At 40.4% G+C, this 21,624-nt stretch overlaps 1 protein-coding gene across 8 annotated transcripts in view; it reads right to left on the bottom strand.

The window, feature by feature from the left end:
* The window catches only part of PITPNM2 (phosphatidylinositol transfer protein membrane associated 2), a 3,395,372-nt gene that overhangs the window by 254,071 nt on the left and 3,119,677 nt on the right, over positions 1 to 21,624 (bottom strand). For 5 of the 8 annotated variants that reach the window (XM_044067911.1, XM_044067913.1, XM_044067916.1 and 2 more), the window contains one exon: positions 16,473 to 16,625. The exons of the other annotated variants lie outside the window; for them this stretch is intronic. In XM_044067911.1, the coding sequence (XP_043923846.1) occupies positions 16,473 to 16,625 (153 nt within the window). The remainder of the gene's footprint in view (positions 1 to 16,472; positions 16,626 to 21,624) is intronic. 8 annotated transcript variants of the gene reach the window in all.

Here is a 21,624-nt window from a genome sequence, read left to right as displayed (position 1 = left end):
TGTATTCCCATGATATCTATAATAACCTGTCTACAAACACCATTCAATGTGTGTCCTAATGCTATCCACGATACCCTATCTACAAACACCATTCAATGTGTTCCCTCATGATACCCAGTAAATAAACACCATTCAATGTGTCTCCTCATGCTAGTCTTTCTACAAACACCATTTAATGTGTCTCCTCATAATACCCTTGATACCCTGTCTACAAACACCTTTCAATGCACCTTCTAATGATATCCTATGATAACCTGTTTACAAACACCATTCAATGTTTCCCCTCATTATACCCATTATAGCCTGTATATAAAAACAATTCAATGTGTCTCTTCATGATACCATGACACCCTGTCTACAAACACCACTCCATGTGTCTCCTTATGATATCCACAATACCCTGTCTACAATCATCATTCAATGTGACTCCTCTTTACACCCATAATACCCTGACTACAAACATTATTCAATGTGTCTCCTCATGATACCCATGATACCCTCTCTACAAACACCATTCAGTGTGTCTCCTCATGATACCCTCGGTTCAAACACTATTCAGTGTGTCTCCTCATGATACCTATGATACCCTTGCTGCAAACACCATTCAGTGTATCTCCTCATGATACCCATGATCCTCTGCTTACAAACACCAGTCAATGTGGCTCCTGATAATAACCATGATACCATGTCTACAAACACCTTTCTATGTGTCTCTCCCTGGTACCCATGCATCGTGTCTACAAACACTGTTCAATGTGTCTCCTCATGATACCCATGATACCCTGTTTACAAAAAACATTCAGTGTATCTTCTCATGATACCATGATACCCTGTCTACAAACACCATTTAATGTGTCTCCTCATGATACCCATGATACAATGTCTACAAGGACCATTCAGTGTGTCTTCTCATGATACCATGATACCCTGTCTACAAACATCATTCAAGGTGTCTCCTCATGATACCATGATACAGTGTCTACAAAAACCATTCACTGTGTCTCTTCATGATACCCTGTCTACAAACACCATTCAATGTGTCTCTTCATGATACCTATGATACCCTGTCTATAAAAGCATTCAATGTGTGTCCTCATGATATGCATGATACCCTCTCTACAAACACCATTCATTGTCTCTCCTCATGATACCCTCTCTACAAACACCATTCAATATGTCTCCCCATGATACCTTGTCTAAAAACCCCATTCAGTGTGTCTCCTCATGATACCCTGTCTACAAACACCATTCAATGTGTCTCTTCATGATACCCATGATACCCTGTCTACAAAAAAACATTCAATGTGTCTCCTCATGATACTCATGATACCCTTTCTACAAATACCATGCAATGTGAATCCTCATGATACCCATGATATCCTGTCTACAAATACCATTCAGTGTGTCTCCTCATGATAATCTGTCTACAAAACCATTCAGAGTGTCTTCTCATTATACCCATGATACCCTATCTGCAAACACCATTCAATGTGACTCCTCATGATACCCATGATACCCTGTCTACAACCAGCAATGAATGTGTCTCCTCATGATACCCTGTCTACAAACACAGTTCAATGTGTCTCTTCATGATACCCACGATAACCTCTCTACAAATACCATTCAATGTGTCTCCTCATGATACCCTATCTACAAAAAACATATAATGTGTTTCCTCATGATACCGATGATACCCTGTCTACAAACACCATTCAGTGTGTCTCCTCATGATACCCATGATACCCTGTCTACAAACACCATTCAATGTGTCTCTTCATGATACCTATGATACCCAGTCTATACAAATCATGTAATGTGTGTCCTCATGATACCTATGATACCCTCTCTGCAAACACCATGCAATGTGTCTCCTCATGGTACCCATGATACCCTCTCTACAAACACCATTCAATGTGCCCCCTCATGATATCCATGATACCCTGTCTACAAACACTATTCAGTGTGTCTCCTCTACATACCCATGATACTCTGTCTACAGTCACCAATGAATGTGTCTCCTCATGATATCCTGTCTACAAACACCATTCAATGTGTGTCCTCATGATACCCATGACACCCTGTCTACAAAAACATTCAGTGGCTCTCCTCATGATACCCATGATAACCTGTCCACAAACACCATACAATGTGACTTCTCATGATACCCATGATACCCTGTTTACAAACACCATTCAATGTGTCTCCTCATGATACCCTGTCTACAAACACCATTCAATGTGTCTCCCCATGATACCCTGTCTACAAACACCATACAATGTATCTCCTCAAGATACCCTGTCTACAAACACCATACAATGTATCTCCTCAAGATACCCTGTCTACAAACATCATTCAATGTGACTCTTCATTACACCCATAATACCCTGACTACAAACACTATGCAATGTGCCTCCTCATGATACCCATGATACCCTGTCTACAAACACCATTCAATGTGTCTCCTCATGATACCCTCAGTTCAAACACTATTCAGTGTGTCTCCTCATGATACCTATGATACCCTTGCTGCAAACACCATTCAGTGTGTCTCCTCATGATACCCATGATCCTCTGCTTACAAACACCAATCAATGTGGCTCCTGATAATACCCATGATCTCATGTCTACAAACACCTTCCTATGTGTCTCCTCCTGGTACCCATGCACCCTGTCTACAAACACTGTTCAATGTGTATCCTCATGATACCCATGACAACTGGTCTACACACACCATTCAGTGTGTGTCCTCATTATACCCATGATACCCTGTCTACAAACACCATTCAATGTGTCTCCTCATGATACCCTGTCTACAAACACCATTCAATGTGTCTCCTCGTGATACCCTCAGTTCAAACACCATTCAGTGTATCTACTCATGGTACCTATGATACCCTTGCTGCAAACATCATTCAGTGTGTCTCCTCATGATACCCATGATCCTTTGCTTACAAACACCAGTCAATGTGGCTCCTGATAATAACCATGATACCATGTCTACCAACAACTTTCTATGTGTCTCCTCATGGACCCATGCACCCTGTCTACAAACACTGTTCAGTGTGTCTCCTCATGATACCCATGATACCCTGTTTACAAACACCATTCAGTCTGTCTTCTCATGATACCATGATACCCTGTCTACAAACACTATTTAATGTCTCCTCATGATACCCATGATACAATGTCTACAAGGACCATTCAGTGTGTCTCCTCATGATACCTTGATACCCTGTCTACAAACATCATTCAAGGTGTTTACTCATGATACCATGATACACTGTCTACAAACAACATTCACTGTGTCTCTTCATGATACCCATGATACCCTGTCTACAAAAAACATTCAATGTGTCTCCTCATGATATTCATGATACCCTGTCTACAAATACCATACAATGTCAATCCTCATGATACCCATGATATCCTGTCTACAAATACCATTCAGTATGTCTCCTCATGATACCCTGTCTACAAACGCCATTCAGAGTGTCTTCTCATTATACCCATGATACCCTATCTGCAAACGCCATTCAACGTATCTCCTCGTGATACCCATGATACCCCATCTACAAACACCATTCAATGTGTCTCCTCATGATACCCATGATACCCTGTCTACAATCAGCAATGAATGTGTCTCCTCACGATACCCTGTCTACAAACACTGTTCAATGTGTTTCCTCATGATACCCATGATAACCTCTCCACAAATACCATTCAATGTGTCTCCTCATGATACCCTGTCTACAAAAACTATATAATGTGTTTCCTCATGATACCCTGTCTACAAACACCATTCAGTGTGTCTCCTCATGATATCCATGATACCCTGTCTACAAACACCATTCTATGTGTCCCTTCATGATACCTATGATACCCTGTCTACAAACACTGTTCAATGTGTCTCCTCATGATACCCATGATACCCTCACTACAAACACCATTCAATGTGTCTCCTCATGATACCCATGGTACCCTGTCTACAAACACCATTCAGTGTATCTCCTCATGATACCCATGATACTGTGTCTACAGTCACCAATGAATGTGTCTCCTCATGATACCCTGTCTACAAACACCATTCAATGTGTGTCCTCATGATACTCATGACACCCTGTCTACAAAAAACATTCAGTGGCTCTCCTCATGATACCCATGATAACCTGTCCACAAACAACATACAATGTGACTCCTCATGATACCCATGATAACTTGTCGACAAACAACGTACAATGTGACTCCTCATGATAACTTTTCTACAAATACCATTCAGTGTGTCTCCCCATGATACCCTGTCTACAAACACCATACAATGTATCACCTCAAGATACCCTGTCTACAAACACCATTCAATGTATCTCCTCATGATACCCATGATACCCTGTCTATAAAAAACATTAAATGTGTCTCTTCATGATACCAATGGTAACCTGTCTAGAAACATCATTCAATATGTCTCCGCATGACACCCATGATACCCTGAATACAAACATCATTCAATGTGTCTCCTGAAGATCCCATGATACCCCATCTACAAATACCGTTTCAGGGTGTCTCCTCATGATAACCATGTACCCTGTCTACAAACACCGTTCAATGTGTCTCCTCATGATACCAATGTACCCTATCTACAAAAACTGTTCAATGTGTCTCCACATGATACCCATGATACCCTGTTGTCAAACACCATTCAATGCATTTCCTCATGATACCCATGATACCCTGTCTACTAATACCATTCAGTGTGTATCCTCATGATACCAATGACACCCAGTCTGGATACACCACTGAATGTGTCTCCTCATGATACCCCTGATACACTGTCTACAAACACCATTTACTGTGTCTCCTCATAACACTCATGATGCCCTGTGTACTAACACCATTCAATGTGTCTGATGATACCCATGATAACCTGTTTACAAACACCATTCAGTGTGTCTCCTCATGATACCCATGATGCCCTGTCTACTAACACCATTCAATATGTCTCCTCATGATACCCATGAAACCCTGTCTACAAACACCATTCAATATGTCTCCTCATGAAACCCATGATAACCTGTTTACAAACACCATTCAATTTGTCTCCTCATGACACCATTATACCCTGTCTACAAACACCATTGAAAGTGTCTCCTCATGCTACCCATGATACCCATCTACAAACATTATTCAGTGTGTCTCTGCAAGATACCCATGATACCCTGTCTACAAACACCATTCAATGTGTCTCCTCACATTACCCATGGTACCCTGTCTACAAACACTATTCAATGTATCTTCTCATGATCCGCTGATTATAAACACCATTCAGTGTGTCTCCTCATGATACCCATGATACTCTGTCTGCAAACCCTATTCAATGTGTCTCCTCATGATACCTATGATACCCTAACTAAAAACACCATTCGATGTGTCTCCTCATGATACCCATGATATGCTGTCTACAAAAACCATTCAATGTGTCCCCTCATGATACCCTGTCTACGACACCATTCAATGTGACTAATCATGATGCCCTGTCTACAATCTCCAGTCAATGTGTCTCCTCATGATACCCATGGTACCCTGTCTTCAAACACCATTCAGTGTGTCTCCTCATGATACCCATGATACCCTATGTGTTTACTCAAGATACCCACCACCCCCTATCTACAAACACCATTCAGTATGTGTACTCATTATACTCATGATACCTTGGCTGCAAGCACCATTCTATGTTTTTCCTCATGATTCACTGACTACAAACACCATTCAGTGTTTCTCCTCATGATACCCATGATGCTCAGTCTACCCAACCATTCAATGTGTCTCCTCATGACACCCATGATACCCTGTTGACAAACACCATTTAATGGCTTTCCTCATGATACCCATGACACCCTGTCTACAAACACCATCCAATGTGTCTCCTCATGATACCCATGACACCCTGTCTACAAACACCATTCAATTTGTCTCCTCATAATTCCCATGATACCCTATCTACAAACACCATTCGGTGGGTCTCCTCATGATACCCTGTCTACAAACACAATTCAATGCATCTCCTCATAATACCCTGTCTACAAACACAATCCAGTGTGTCTCCTCATGATACCCATGATGCCCTGTCTACAAACACCACTCAATGTGTCTCCTCATGAAACCCATGGTACCCTATCTACAAACACCATTTAATGTGTCTCCTCAAGATACCCATGATACCCTGTCTACAAATATCATTCAAAGTGTCTCTGCATAATAGCCATGATACCCTGTCTACAATCACCATTCAATGTGTCTCCTCATGATACCCATGACACCCTGTCTATACACAACAATCAACGTGTCCCCTCATGATACCCTTCTGCAAACACCACTCAATATGTCTACTCATGATACCTTGTCTACACACACTATTAAATGTGTCTCCTCATGACAGCTATGATACCCTGTCTACAAACACCATTTAATGTGTCTCTTCATGATACTCATGATACCCTGTCTGCAAACACCATTCAGTGTGTCTCCTCATGATACCCATAATACCCTGTCTACAAACACCATTCAATGAGTCTCCTCATGATACCCTGTCTACAAACACCATTCAATGTGTCTTCTCATGATACCCATGTTACCCTATGTGTCTCCTCATGAACCCATGATACCATGGCTATAAACACAATTCAATGTGTATCCTCACGATATCCATAATAACCTGTCTACAAACACCATTCAATGCGTCTCCTCATGATACCCTGTCTACAAACGCCATTCAATGTGTCTCCGCATGATACCCATGATACCCTGTTTACAAACACCATTCAATGCATCTCCACAGGATACTCTTGATACCCTGTCTACAAACACCATTCAGTGTGTCTCCTCATGATACCCTGTCTACAAACACCATTCAATGTGTCTCCTCATGGTACCCTGTCTACAAACACCATTCAATGTGTCTCATGATATCCATGATACGCTGTCTACAAACACCCTTCAATGTATCTCCTCATGATACTCATGATACCCTGTATACAAACACCATTCAATGTGTCACCTCATGATACCCTGTCTACAAACACCATTCTGTGTGCCTTCTCATGATACCCATGATACCCCAACTACAAAACCTAATCAATGTGTCTTCTCGTGATACCCTGTCTACAAACACCACTGAATGTGTATCCTCATGATACCCATGATACCATGTCTACAAACACCATTGAATGTGTTTCTTCATGATAACCATGAAACCCTGTCTACGAACACCATTCAGTGTGCTTTCTCATGATACCCCTATACTCTGTCTACAAACACCAGGGAATGGCTCCTCATGATACCTTCTCTACAAACACCATTCAATGTATCTCAATATACCCATGATACCTGTCTAAAAACGCCATTCAGTGTGTCTTCTCATGATACCCATGATGCCCTGTATACAAACATAATTCAATGTTCCCCCTCTTTATACCCATTATACCCTGTCTACTAAAACGATTCAATGTGTCTCCTCATGGCACCCATGATGATGTGTCTACAAACACCATTCAATGGCTCTCCTCATGGTACCCGTGATACCTTATCTACAAACACCATTCAATGTGTCTCTTCATGATACTCGTGATACCCTGTCTACAAACACCATTCAATATGTCTCCTCATGATACCCTGTCTACAAATACCATTCAATGTGTCTCCTCATGATACCCATGATACCCTGTCTACAAACACCATTCAATGTGTCTCCTCATGATACCCATGATACCCTATCTACAAACACCATTCAGTGGGTCTCCTCATGACACCCTGCCTACAAACACCATTCAATATGTCTGCTCATGTTACCCATGATACCCTGTCTACAAACACCATTCAATGTGTCTCCTCATGATACCCATGATGATGTGTCTACAAACATCATTCAATGTGTCTCCTCATGACACCCATGATACCTTCTCTACAAACACGGTTCAATGTGGCTCCTCATGTCACCCTGTCTACAAACACCATTCAATGTGTCTCCTCATGATACCCACCATCTGAACAGTGAAATCATCCCTCCTGGCTATAATATCCTTAGATTAGATCGACCTAAAAGAAAAGGAGGAGGAGTCTCCATACTCTACTCTAATTTTCTCTCCCAAATCAGTCCCACACTAGACTTACCATCCTTCTCACCAGCTGAACTCCTACTGACCAACTTCAAACTTAACAGTTTCAACACCATAACTGTTGCAGCAATCTATATCCCCCCTGGTGATAATATTAACATTTTTGAGAACATCCTATCTCACCTCTCACATACCATCCACAATGAAATAATTATACTGGGAGATGTAAATATTGATTGGCTTACAATACAAGCTCCCAACACTACTTCCTGTATAAACCTACATGGGTTTGAGCAGCTAATCACAACCCCAACCTACATTAATAAATCTCACCTACCTAGCTCTCATCTTGACTGGATATTGGTCTCCCACCCTCAAAACTATCATAACTCCCAAACCCTTCCAAATGCCCTCAATGACCACTGCCCTATAACAGTTACCAGACATACTCCCCACCTTACCAAACCTAACAAATTTATTACCACCCGCCCACTTTCCAATTTCTGTCCTAACTCCTTTATTCACCAACTCTCCAAAATTAACTGGTCTTACCTCACCGCTCTTCCTTTAGATGAAGCTGTCCACTCCTTCAACACCACATTCTTAAATATTCTTAACTTCCTTGCTCCTCTTCGCATGATTAGAATCAAATCTAATACTGCTCCCTGGCTCACTAAATCTACCAGAACCCTCATGAAAGACCGGGATAGGATTTGGTAAATGTGGACTAAGACTAGGCCCCCTTCTCTTCTTCAGAAATATAAAGAACTCAGAAATAAAATTAAAAAAAAATCATCCATTATGACAAAATAATCTTCTATGCCAATCCTCCCTCTACTCTTAAATCAGACCCAAAGAAATTCTGGAGCTCCATTAAACAGACTATTCATCCAGGAAACCCTTCCTCTCCTAACCCATGTCCCTATGAAGACATAGCCAATAAATTTAACAATCATTTTATAAACTCAATAACCTCCATAATAAATTCTCTCCCCCCAGAAACAACACTAGCACCCCCACAGACTCTATACCTCTTCCAAACCCTCCTAACTCCTTCTCTCTAAAAGCAGTATGAACTATGTAAAGTCATTACTCTCTAAACCTAAACCTTGCTCCCCATCTGTTGACAAGCTACCCTCTTACTTCCTGCAGATTGCCTCTGATCCTCTTGCCTATCCTGTATCCATCTTAATCAACCGATCCATTTCTGAATCCTGTGTCTCCACTGTATGGAAGAATTTCTTTACTCTACCCATTCACAAAGGGGGCAACTCCTCAGACATATCCAACTTCAGACCGATTGCCATACTCTCTCCACTCTCAAAAATCCTAGAGAAATGCATTCACAAGCAGGTAATGCATTATCTTCACCAGGAAAACCTTCTCACACCCACACAGCATGGTTTCCATCCCAGGCATTGTACAACTACTGCACACATATCATTATATCAACATAGTCTCCTTAGCTCGGGATAACAATAAACTTGTCTCATGCCTATTCCTTGACCTTTCTAAAGCCTTTGACACTGTCTCTCACCCACTCCTTCTAGATAAACTCACTAACTTACATTTCTCTCCCCCTACTATCATTTGGTTCTTTTGGTTCTCCAGCTATCTCTCTACCCACCAGCAATCAGTTAAATGGCTCTCTGCACTATCCTCCCCTCTCACTGTACAAATGGGAGTCCCCCAAGGGTCCATACTTGGGCCATTATTGTTTAATATTTTCACCAACTCTTTCTACTCCTCTTGTCCCCAGTCATCTATTGTGCAATATGCTGATGACTCAACTGTTATAACCATTGCTGATAACCCAACTGACCTCCACTCAACTACCCAGGCATCCTTCCACACCATTGAGACTTGGCTTAGTGATAACAAACTAATACTTAATCCAAAAAAAACTAAGCTCCTACTCTTCCTCCCTAAAAACATCACCACACTCAAAAGTACATTTACCATCTTATCCTGCAACAACACTATCATCTCAGCTGAATCTAGTACTAAATTGCTAGGTGGTACAATAGATGATCAGCTTAAGTTTGATCTCCATATTAATAACTTGGTAAAAAGAACTCATCAGAAAATTGGACACCTTTTCCATAGCAAGAAATACTTAACTAACACTGCCCAAATAACTCTCTCCCAGGATTTATTACTCCCAACTCTCCTGTACAGCTACCACATATTCACAAACCTAAATTTTACACTTATTTCCAAGCTTGAAACTACCTATAATAAGATTCCCAGATTTGCAGCTAACCAAACATACAAGTCACACCACTGCTTGGCACTACAGCAACTAGACTGGCTAGAATCCCCTCAGCTGCTCCAACTATACCAACTATAAATCATACACTCTATCCTCTATCTACCCTTCTTCTGCCCCATCCTCTCCACTATCATATCCAGATATTCCCCTGCAAGGACGCTACGCAGCTCAAATCAAGAATTATTAGACATCTACAAACCCAATACCAAAATAGACTGCCTTCTCTATAACTATAACCCAGCTATATCCTGGAACAAACTGCCCTTGGAAATAAAATCCCTCCAGCGTAGCAAATGTTTCAAATTAGCCACAAGGAAATACCTAAAAAGAAAGTGGTCTTGCCACTGCAGCCAACCACCCTGAAACCACCATCCTTTCACCTGTTTCACTACCTCACTCTTAATGTATCTCTAACACTATTCCCCTGCCTCTTCTACCTCTTCCCTTCCTTTTATCTCCAGCCACTCTTGATTCTTATAGTCACAAGACAACCTACCTGTCTAGTCTGTCTCCTATACTCTACCTCCCGTACTAGCCATTCTTAATTTCCTTTCTTGTTTCCAAACTCCTATACAACTAGATCCTTCCCACTTTAAATAAGCATCTGCCTAACTATTAACTCATTTTACTCTAAGCAGCTTAAATAGTATTGTAACTAGTCACATTTTCTTCTGCTAATTGTTTAAAACCTTGTTTGTAACAACTCACATACTTGTCTGCCAAATGTTAATACTCTGTATAATCGAATTGCCTGAGGAGCTTTTTTTCTCTCCAGGTCTCTGCTTGGAAGATCCTATAGCTGATTGTTACTACTATGTTACTAAAATTTAATAAATTGTTTTCTAGTCCTGAGGAGCTTTAATCCTCGGGTCTCTGCTGAAAATGAGCCAAAAGCTCAGCCAGACTAACCGGGTTAAGAAATATAAAATTAATAAATAAAAAATAAATAAAATGATACACTGTCTACAAATACCATTCAAAGTGTTTCCTCATGATACCCATGATACTCTGCCTACAAACACCATTCAATTTGTCTCCTCTTGATATCCATCATACCCTGTCTACAAAAACCATTCAATGTATCTCCTCATGGGACCCATGATAACCTGTCTACAAACACCATTCAATGTGTCTCTCATGATACCCTGTCTACAAAAAACATTCAATGTATCTCCTCATGGGACCCATGATAACCTGTCTACAAACACCATTCAATGTGTCTCCTCATGATACCCATGATACCCTGTCTACAAACACCATTCAATGGCTCTCCTCATAGTACCCATGATACCCTATCTACAAACACCATTCAATGTGTCTCTCATGATACCCTGTCTACAAACACCATTCAATGGCTCTCCTCATAGTACCCATGATACCCTATCTACAAACACCATTCAGTGTGTCTCCTCATGATACCCATGGTACCCTGTCTACAAACACCATTCAATGGCTCTCCTCATAGTACCCATGATACCCTATCTACAAACACCATTCAATGTGTCTCTCATGATACCCTGTCTACAAACACCATTCAATGGCTCTCCTCATAGTACCCATGATACCCTATCTACGAACACCATTCAATGGTCTCTCATGATACCCTGTCTACAAACACCATTCAATGGCTCTCCTCATAGTACCCATGATACCCTATCTACAAACACCATTCAATGTGTCTCTCATGATACCCTGTCTACAAACACCATTCAATGGCTCTCCTCATAGTACCCATGATACCCTATCTACAAACACCATTCAATGTGTCTCTCATGATACCCTGTCTACAAACACCATTCAATGGCTCTCCTCATAGTACCCATGATACCCTATCTACAAACACCATTCAGTGTGTCTCCTCATGATACCCTGTCTACAAACACCATTCAATGTCTCCTCATGATATCTATGATACCCTGTCTACAAACACCATTCAATGTGTCTCCTCATGATACCCATAATACCCTGTCTTTAAACACCATTCAATGTGTCTCTGCATGATACCTATGATACCCTGTCTGCAAACACCATTCAATGTGTCTCCTCATAATACCCGTGATAGCCTGTCTACAAATGCCATTTAGTGTGGCACAACAAAGATTCCTCTAGATGATTTCCTTAAAGAATTTGGGAATTTCCCATCATCAATCTCTGCAACTCCCACAGATTATGTATTGTCCAACCAACCACCATTCACCCTTCCCCGCTTGAAATGCATACTTCCGAAATTCGTCTCTATTCTACTTGAAAATATTGCCATTGACCCCCCTCGTGGACCTAACACCCTAATCTCCTGGTTTGTATATCACTGCAGAGAGCACCTATGTCTTTCTCACACCCATGTATGTAATATATGCATTCAAAATGCAGATGATTCCTCCCTGATCTGCTCAGCCTCCTCCCCATCAGACCTACAAATCTTAACCCAAAATACATTTAGCACTGTTGAAAACTGGCTCTCTAACCAACGTCTGCTCTTCACCCCCACTAGTTGATCCCCCCATTTTCCTTCTCTCCTACACCTAACAGTGGTACCTCTATCTCCCCAGACACCCATACTAAGCTTCTAGGGGTAATTATAGATAATAATCTTAAATTCGGTCTAGATCTCAACAAAACCATACAAACCATCAATATGAAGCTTGGATCTGTTTACAGGAACAAGCCATTTTTAACCCCACTAGCTAGGACCGCAATCATCCGGTCGCAGCTACTCTCTACTCTTGCCTCCCCTATACTCTCTAACCTTAATAAATCTGAACTGAGCAAGCTCTCCCACAGCTACAACCATATTGCCAGATTCGCCACTGGCTCAACATACAGAACCCATCACTGCCAGAACCTTAATCAACTAGGGTGGCTAGAACTGCCCAGTTTTATTCAATTCAATCTACTCCTAATAGCACACAAAATTCTATACCAACCTGAAGATACCCTCTCACTTAAAAATATTATAAAACCATACAATAACTTAAGGTGACTACGGTCATCCTACAAACTATTGGTCCAAACCTACAAAGCTAATAACTCAGCTGGTGAGTCCCTGTTTGCCAACTTTGTTGGCAAAATTTGGAATTCACTGCCAAACTATATAACCCTCCAACTCTCCCTAAGTCTCTTCAAAAAAAGTATCAAACAGTATTTCAAAATGCACTGGCTTTGTTCCCTGTACCAAGCCTGATTAAGCTACAAAATGATAATCCTGCCTAGATAGTATTGTAAGCATTTAATACTCAAAACTGTTTCTTGCAATCTGATGATTTGTTTTTAATTTGACAAACTATGTAACTTGTGAGTCCCTGCTGGGGGCATCACTAAACCAACTTGTAAATATGTTTGACTCATAGGTTCATAGGTTGGTACTAGGCTATCAGCCCTAGGGCCTATACAAGCCTAGCCATAACAATTCCCTGGCTATTTCTTCCCACATTATTTACTTTCCTGGACCCCTGTCTAGCAGGGCGACTGACGTGATCCCTGGGGTGAATTTCCTTTCTCCCATCCAAACGTCAAGGTTCCTCTTGAAGAGGTCCAAAGAGGCACTCTGCTTGACATGTATGGGCAATCTATTCCAGAGTCTGGGGAGTCTCTGGGTCAGGAACCTATCCCTCCAGCATGTTTTGTTTATTGTGATGACAAGGTTTAGATCCCTGGAGCGTGTAGCTCTGAGGGATTGGGATTTCTTTAAGTGTAGCATGTCCAACAGCTCTGGGTTTGACATGGCCTTGTATGTTAAGCAGAGATCGCCTCTGAGTAGACGATATGCGACAGAGTATAGCTGGAGTTTTAAGGCGGTCAGCGAGGGGCATCTGCTTTAGGCCTGTGATTCTTTTAGTGAGGTATTTCTGAGGCCTTTCCAGTTGTTGCAGATGTCTTGAGAGGTACATACCAAATGGGGCATTGTATTCTATAATGGGTCTAATGAAGGATGAGTACAGTGGGACAATGACCTCCTTTTTTCTGGATGAAAAGCCCTTCATGATGAGGTGTGCCACATAGAAGGATTTTCTGACTGTTGTGGCGATGTGGTTATCGAAGGTGAGACCACTGTCCACCTGTGTCCCTAAGTCTCTTATCACACTTTCTGTGTTTAGTGTACTGCCACCTATATGGTAATTCATGGATACATGTTTTTTCCCAAAGGGGATAACAATACATTTCTTGGCATTGAGCTTGAGCCCATGGCTCTGGCACCAAGCATCTGTTTCTGTAAGGTCCTTTTGTAGAGTATCCACATCATTTGGGGATTCAATAATGGCTCCCAGTTTGCAGTCATCTGCAAACTTTGTTAGCCAGAGTCCCTTAGTGTTGACCTGTACTTCAGAGAAGTAGATGCCAAATAAGACAACAAACTCGTTGTCTTATATTTTACTATGTATCTATTTTTTGTGGAATCTTTGTATTCTGTCACTGGAGTTTTTCTCCCTGGGCCTCTGCTGAAAATGGACATATATCCAGTCAGATTATTCCGGTCAACAAATGTAAAATAAATAAATATGTTGCTCACAAAACATTATGCTACAGATTTGGAAAACTGCTCTTATTAAACCCCTGCCAAAGCAAACCAACCCAAAAGATACCTCTCACTTCCATCCAATATCTATCCTCCCAATTCTGAGCCAACGTCTTGAAAAGACAGTCTACACCCAACTTTCCCTCTGTATCCAGCAGTACCACCTGATCGCCTTCAAAGAGTATGGATTCTGGCCTGGATGAAGCAGTATGGGAGCACTTTGGACCCTAACGAGGACCTCCTTACAGATGCCCTACTTATACACCTGAAAATGGCATCTGACTTGACTGACCACCATCCTTTACAAAACAAATTGAAATTATCAGTCCGGACATCATATCCTCATTTGAAAACTTCCACTCTGACAGACACTTCAGACACTTCAGAATTAAAACAGAATCCTCCCAATCAGAATCTGCAGCTGTTACCGAAGGTGTACCTCAAGGGTCCATTCCTGTCCCCTACTCTTTTATATAATCACTAACAAACTTCCTTGTGATGTCTCCCATTGCACACTTAATCCTCTATGCTGATGACGTGGTCATTTACTGATCAGGTCATTCTCACAGCAACATTCAGTGCCAACTCCAGTAGCACTTACATGAGCTCCACCAATGGCTCATAAACCATAAGCTACTTCTCTACCCCACCAAGGCCAAAACAATGCTTTTTGGAACTCCACAGAAAATTCACCAAGCCCTTAACTCTTTAACTATTGTTGACCTACCATTCCAAAAAGACAACCTAAACCTCCATCTTCGAATATGAAGGATTATGGCTTGAGTTACTAAATAACATTTTCACATAGACAAAGAGAGAGCCAAAATAAACTCCCTCCTCCTCTGGGCCCAAATGATCTCTCCTTTTCTATCCCAACCAGCCACAGCAGCCATTGGCAAAGGGGGTCTCCTTTCTCGACTTGAATATGGGCTTCCGATTTTTGTTTCTGGCTTTAAGAAAAAATACTGGCACACTCCCGACTATCTCTAACAGCATCTGCTGATTCATTACAAACTCACCACTCTGTGAGCAGCACTGTATCATGGTAGAAACAAAAAAACAAATGCCTACTGTTAAAAGATCTAACCTACTTTTTGTTTCCCAACTCTGCAAAGTAGAGAATTCCAAGTTGGTTTGGCTTATATATACGTTTTTTCTATGTAACTAGTCTGGACTACTTTATTTGTTTACATTCCTGTATTTTTTTTGTTTGTGAAATGTTTTGTATTTCGCCTATCTGAGGTTGAAATTGTTGAATATTGATCAATGCACTACTCAGGTTCACACATTTAAATAAAATAAAATAATTTAACACTGACCAAGAAATATTAGCATACGTAAGTGTGACCAAAGGTGGTACTGAAGGTACATTTTCTGCTGTCATTTGTTGTTGATAAACTCTGCATTGAATATGGTAACACGCAGCCTGTGACACTTGTTTTATAGCATGGCAATGTTGTCTTCTGAACACATCAATGTATGCACATATGAGTACACAGTGGAAAGTTTTCAGTCCCTTCACAAGACATACATAAATTAATTAAGCACAATACACAGCAATACAGAAGGGTAGATTACACACACTCCACAAACACGGCACTTCTACTGGAACCATCTTGCCAGTTAAGGATGGGAACAGGAATACTGGTTTCCATGACGCTGTCCTGACGATGGAGAGCAACCTGTGGGCTGCTTTCTGTGATGAGAAGTATGGGATTGTTCTGGATTGTCTCAACTAGAAGCAGGTGGGAAAAAAACAAAGGACAAGAACAACAAACATATGGCGACAAACTGCAATATGGAGTGTACTGAAGACAAGCAAATTCGCTTTAGTTCTACAAATGGCAAATGTCAACAAAGCAGCTGCAGGAAGTTGTAATTAATTCAAGCTCTAAAGTTTTTACCCATCTCCACAGCCTTACAGAATAAAACACAAATATTTCTTTAACATAGCCGCCAGATGCAGACATTAAGCAATGTGCGTGCCCTGTTGTTAGTAAATTTACTTTCAATATAATAAAGTCTGTTGATGCTGGTAAACATGATTCTTGGAACTTGCAATGGGTAGGAGCCAGGTTTACATATGTATGAACTCAGACTGCTGTTTCTTCAGCTAAGAAATAGAAATGATTTGTTAACAGTACAAAATATAGCACTTTAAAGATGAAGCCTCTGCTAACTCAACTCATATGTGTTAGGGTATCAGGCTCTGTGTATGTGTGTTTGTGTGTGTACCTGTGTATGAATGAACATAAAGATTCAGCCTGTCAGACACTTATACTTACATAATGGCAGCATGTCTGGCCTGTGGGGAAGTGATGACATGATTATTTCTGTATTTGTTTGCTCTGTAAAACAGTTATACCACGAAACCCTTCTGGATGAGGCCAGCTATCCAAATAGGAAATTTGCAAAAATTTTATATCTGACACCGACGTTTGCTACTTGAGAATTAAGTATATCAGTTTTGTGGGTCCAAGGGCAAAAGCTACCATTATGGTCCATTTCCTATTTGGTTTCCTGCTTTTTTGCAAAAAGGTGTTCAATTTGAGGTAAATTACAAAGCTACTCCATGGTACGTAATGTTATATATTGTATGTGGAACAAGTGATTTTCAGTGATTCGTACGGTAGAAATATGGGAGGATTATAACCTCATCTATGTAATTAGTAAGAAATAACAGCGGAGGATGACTATCATCAGCTGATACAAGTGCCTGTGATGAAGACTACATCTCAGGGATACCAAAGTAACAAGATGTCTCACAGGGTTAACAAGCAGTGCTGGCTTAATTCAAAAGCATTTGATAAAAGGTACGCAAGTTAATAGTGATGAAGGAGGATGGGAACATGATGCAGGCCTTTACATCATCGCGGAATTATTATGTTATGGAAAAGAATTACCCCTCATAACAGAAGCGTATTCTACAACAAGACATAACTTCAGACATAATATTAGGAGATATATCTCTTCAAAAGTGTGCCAGGTGCCTCAAATAGCATACCATTTGTGGCACTGATTGTGAATTCATTTGCAGGGTTACAGAAATCAAGACAGAATTGGTGGGATTAGAAAATGTGGATGGGAGAAGACATGGTTTACATATGCTAGACGAGTGAAGGACTAAAAAAACCCCCCAAAACATCAGGGTGAATAATATTGGTAAGTGTGGGGTTCTAACATCTGCTTTATACTACTGTATCTTATAGCGTGACATTACGGAATGTAGCATGCCATTTAACAAAGACTAAGGCAGAGTGTAAATAATAAATCGGCAAACAACTTAGGCTGCTATGATAACTTAAAGTTAGGGGCAGAGTTAGGGTTAGCAGGCAGTAGTAAGGTAGTGTACAGGTGTGAAATGCCTGCCAAGCCTAACCCTAATCTGACACCTTACCATACAACCCCCCTTTCCATAACTCTAGCATTACACAAGACAGCCTCTGACACATACCACAAGCATACACACGCATCTTACACTACCATCTATCCTCTTACCTAACCCTAAGCAGCAACAAATTCACCTCCCAAACATATGCATCACACAATCTATCATCTACCTTAGCCTTTACTCTAAACCTAACCCACAGATACTGTCACACACACAAAACCTAACCCACACACACTCTCACAAACACAAAACCTAACCCACAGACACTCTCACAAACACAAAACCTAACCACAGACACTCCCACAAACACAAAACCTAACCCACAGACACTCTCACAAACACAAAACCTAACCCACAGACACTCTCACACACACAAAACCTAACCCACAGACACTCTCACACACACAAAACCTAACCCACAGACACTGTCACACACACAAAACCTAACCCACAGACACTCTCACAAACACAAAACCTAACCCACAGACACTCTCACAAACACAAAACCTAACCCACAGACACTCTCACACACACAAAATCTAACCCACAGACACTCTCACACACACAAAACCTAACCCACAGACACTCTCACAAACACAAAACCTAACCAACAGACACTCACACACACACAAAACGTAACCCACAGACACTCTCACACACACAAAACCGAACCCACAGACACTCTCACACACACAAAACCTAACCCACAGATACTCTCACACACACAAAACCTAACCCACAGACACTCTCACACACACAAAACCTAACCCACAGACACTCTCATAAACACAAAACCTAACCCACAGACACTCTCACACACAAAAAACCTAACCCCCACAGATGTATTTAGCCTGATCATACTTCATTTTTCAATGCAAGATGCACACAATTACTTGTCCACTTGACCAAACATCCATTCGATCAAACATGTACACCCTACATTCTGTCAACAGTGTATTTGTGGCTCAATATATTTGAGAGTTTATTACTTTGTCACTGTGCATAGGTGTGTGTCTGTATATATATATATATATATATATATATATATATATATATATATATATATATGTGTGTGTGTATATATATATATATATATATATATATATATATATATATATATATATTTATGCACCTTGCCAAAATGCAATTCACTGTGCATTTTCCTTCTAAAAAGAGTCACACTGATGTCAAATGCACTGATATATTGCAGTACAAGTGAAGAGGAACAGAAAGTTCATTCCTTTCATTTACACTGACATCTGTTGACATTTCCTTTTGTTGGTATATCCCTGTGTATGTATAAGGAATAAACCCTCTGTTCCTTTTTACTTACATTGCAGGGTATCTGTGTTGCATTTTGTTTACAGGTCCCTGTGTAAATGAAGGGGAAGAGAGGGTTTGCCCCTTTGTTTTACACCGTGACTGGCTAAAGGTAACAGTGTTCCACTGAACCTCCCTGAGGAAGGGTTTGCCCCTTTGTTTTACACCATGACTGGCTAAAAGTAACAGTGTTTCACTGAGCCTGCCTGAGGGAGGGTTTTTTTCCTTTATCATACACTGTGATTGGCTGACGGTAACAGTGTTTTACTGAGCCTGTTAGAGGGAGGGGTTTGTCCCTTAGTTGTACACTGTGATTGGCTGTTCCACTGAGCCTGCCTAAATCAGGGTGATTGGGTGATGGTAATATTGTTCCAGTGAGACTGTCTGAAGGAGGGTTTGTTCCTTTGTCTTACACTGTCATTGGATGATGGTAGTACTGTTCCGCTGAGACTCCCTGATAGCATAGTAATATAATTTGTCCTTTTCTACACAGTTGCCCAATCTTATAGATTTATAGGTTTATACTAGGCTAATGAACATCAGGGTATTTACAAGCCTAGCTGTGAACTCAACCCAGTTTTGTCCCTGACTTCCTTGGACAGCTATATGGTGGGGTATGTGAGTAAGGAGGTAGCTAAGAGTTATGTGGGGTTTACTGTCAACCTCTGTCTATCAGAGGTATGGGATCCATACTGGAGGTGATCTTTCTGTAGCCCTAACCCCTTGCTGAACCTTAAAAAAGCCCTTCCCATAACATTGCTACTACACAAGACACATTCATACATACAAACACCCATCAGCACACACTACAATCATAACATCTAACCCCTTACCTAACTCTGACCCTAACCCTAAAACCCAAGCACACATATAGACACGCTAACCCCCTTCCAATCTCCACTAACTAGTTTCAAAGAAATGGCAACATGAGATATTGGATGTTTGACAATCTGAGCATTCGACAATCTTGACAGTCACTAGCATTTGTTGAACAAAGCAACATTCAACAAAATGCACGGTAAATATATATATATATATATATATATATATATATATATATATATATATATATATATATATATATATATATATATATATAGTTATATATATATATATGGATCTATGTCAAAATAACAAATATAACATCATGTTGCAAAACTGTGAGATGGAAATGACAAAAGTTTACATTCACAAATGTGCAGATCGTCATAACTTTGTGCCAGAATAAGGAGTCAGTTGGCCAGTGTGGGTGAACTTTGCCCTTTTCTCCACTGCAGTGTGATCTCAGCGTTAATATATTTAGTTGGGGGGTGTGGGGTCAAAGCCCCCCATTTCTGTGAGTTTTATTTGCTTTGATTAGCTTTTTAAGTTTTGTTGGCCGATTGTTTACTTACAAAGGGAAGATTTACGACAATCCGGACGTTCGTGAATATTTATTTATTTAACATTTGTTAACAGGGAAAGTCTGACTTGGAACAAAGCCAATTTTCAGCGGAGGCCCAGGGAGAAATGCTCCAGATGCATGTCTTTGAAAATAATATATGGAAGCTTTCATTGTTTCTATCTCGCTGTTTTGCAATTCGACGTTATGGTAATTCGTTATTTTGACATAAGTCATCCATATAAATATATATATATATATATATATATATATATATATATATATATATATATATACACCCATATATGGTTGCAGTCCATAAGAGTGAATGATTAGAAGAGCAAATGGTCTTTCCACCTGTTTTTTAGTATGCCAGATATTTTCTGTGTGAGCTCTTGTTAATAGTGTGGTCTGGGTATTTGCCCTTACCCTGCAGTTGTGCAATCTCACAGTTGATATCCATAGTTATAGAGGGAATGGAGGTGCAAAAATATATTTTTTGTTTTCTGTTTTGAATTCAATCAGTCTCTTTGAAGCATTCAATATCTGATGACAGAACAGATTCATATCTATATCTATATATATATATATATATATATATATATATATATATATATATGTATGTATGTATATATATATATA

The sequence above is a fragment of the Protopterus annectens genome, chromosome 3.part1 (assembly GCF_019279795.1).
Source record: "Protopterus annectens isolate FY-2018-M chromosome 3.part1, PAN1.0, whole genome shotgun sequence".
NCBI lineage: Eukaryota > Metazoa > Chordata > Ceratodontiformes > Protopteridae > Protopterus > Protopterus annectens.
Note: the sequence above shows the minus strand (reverse complement) of the source record. Positions and strands in the feature narration are given on the sequence as shown.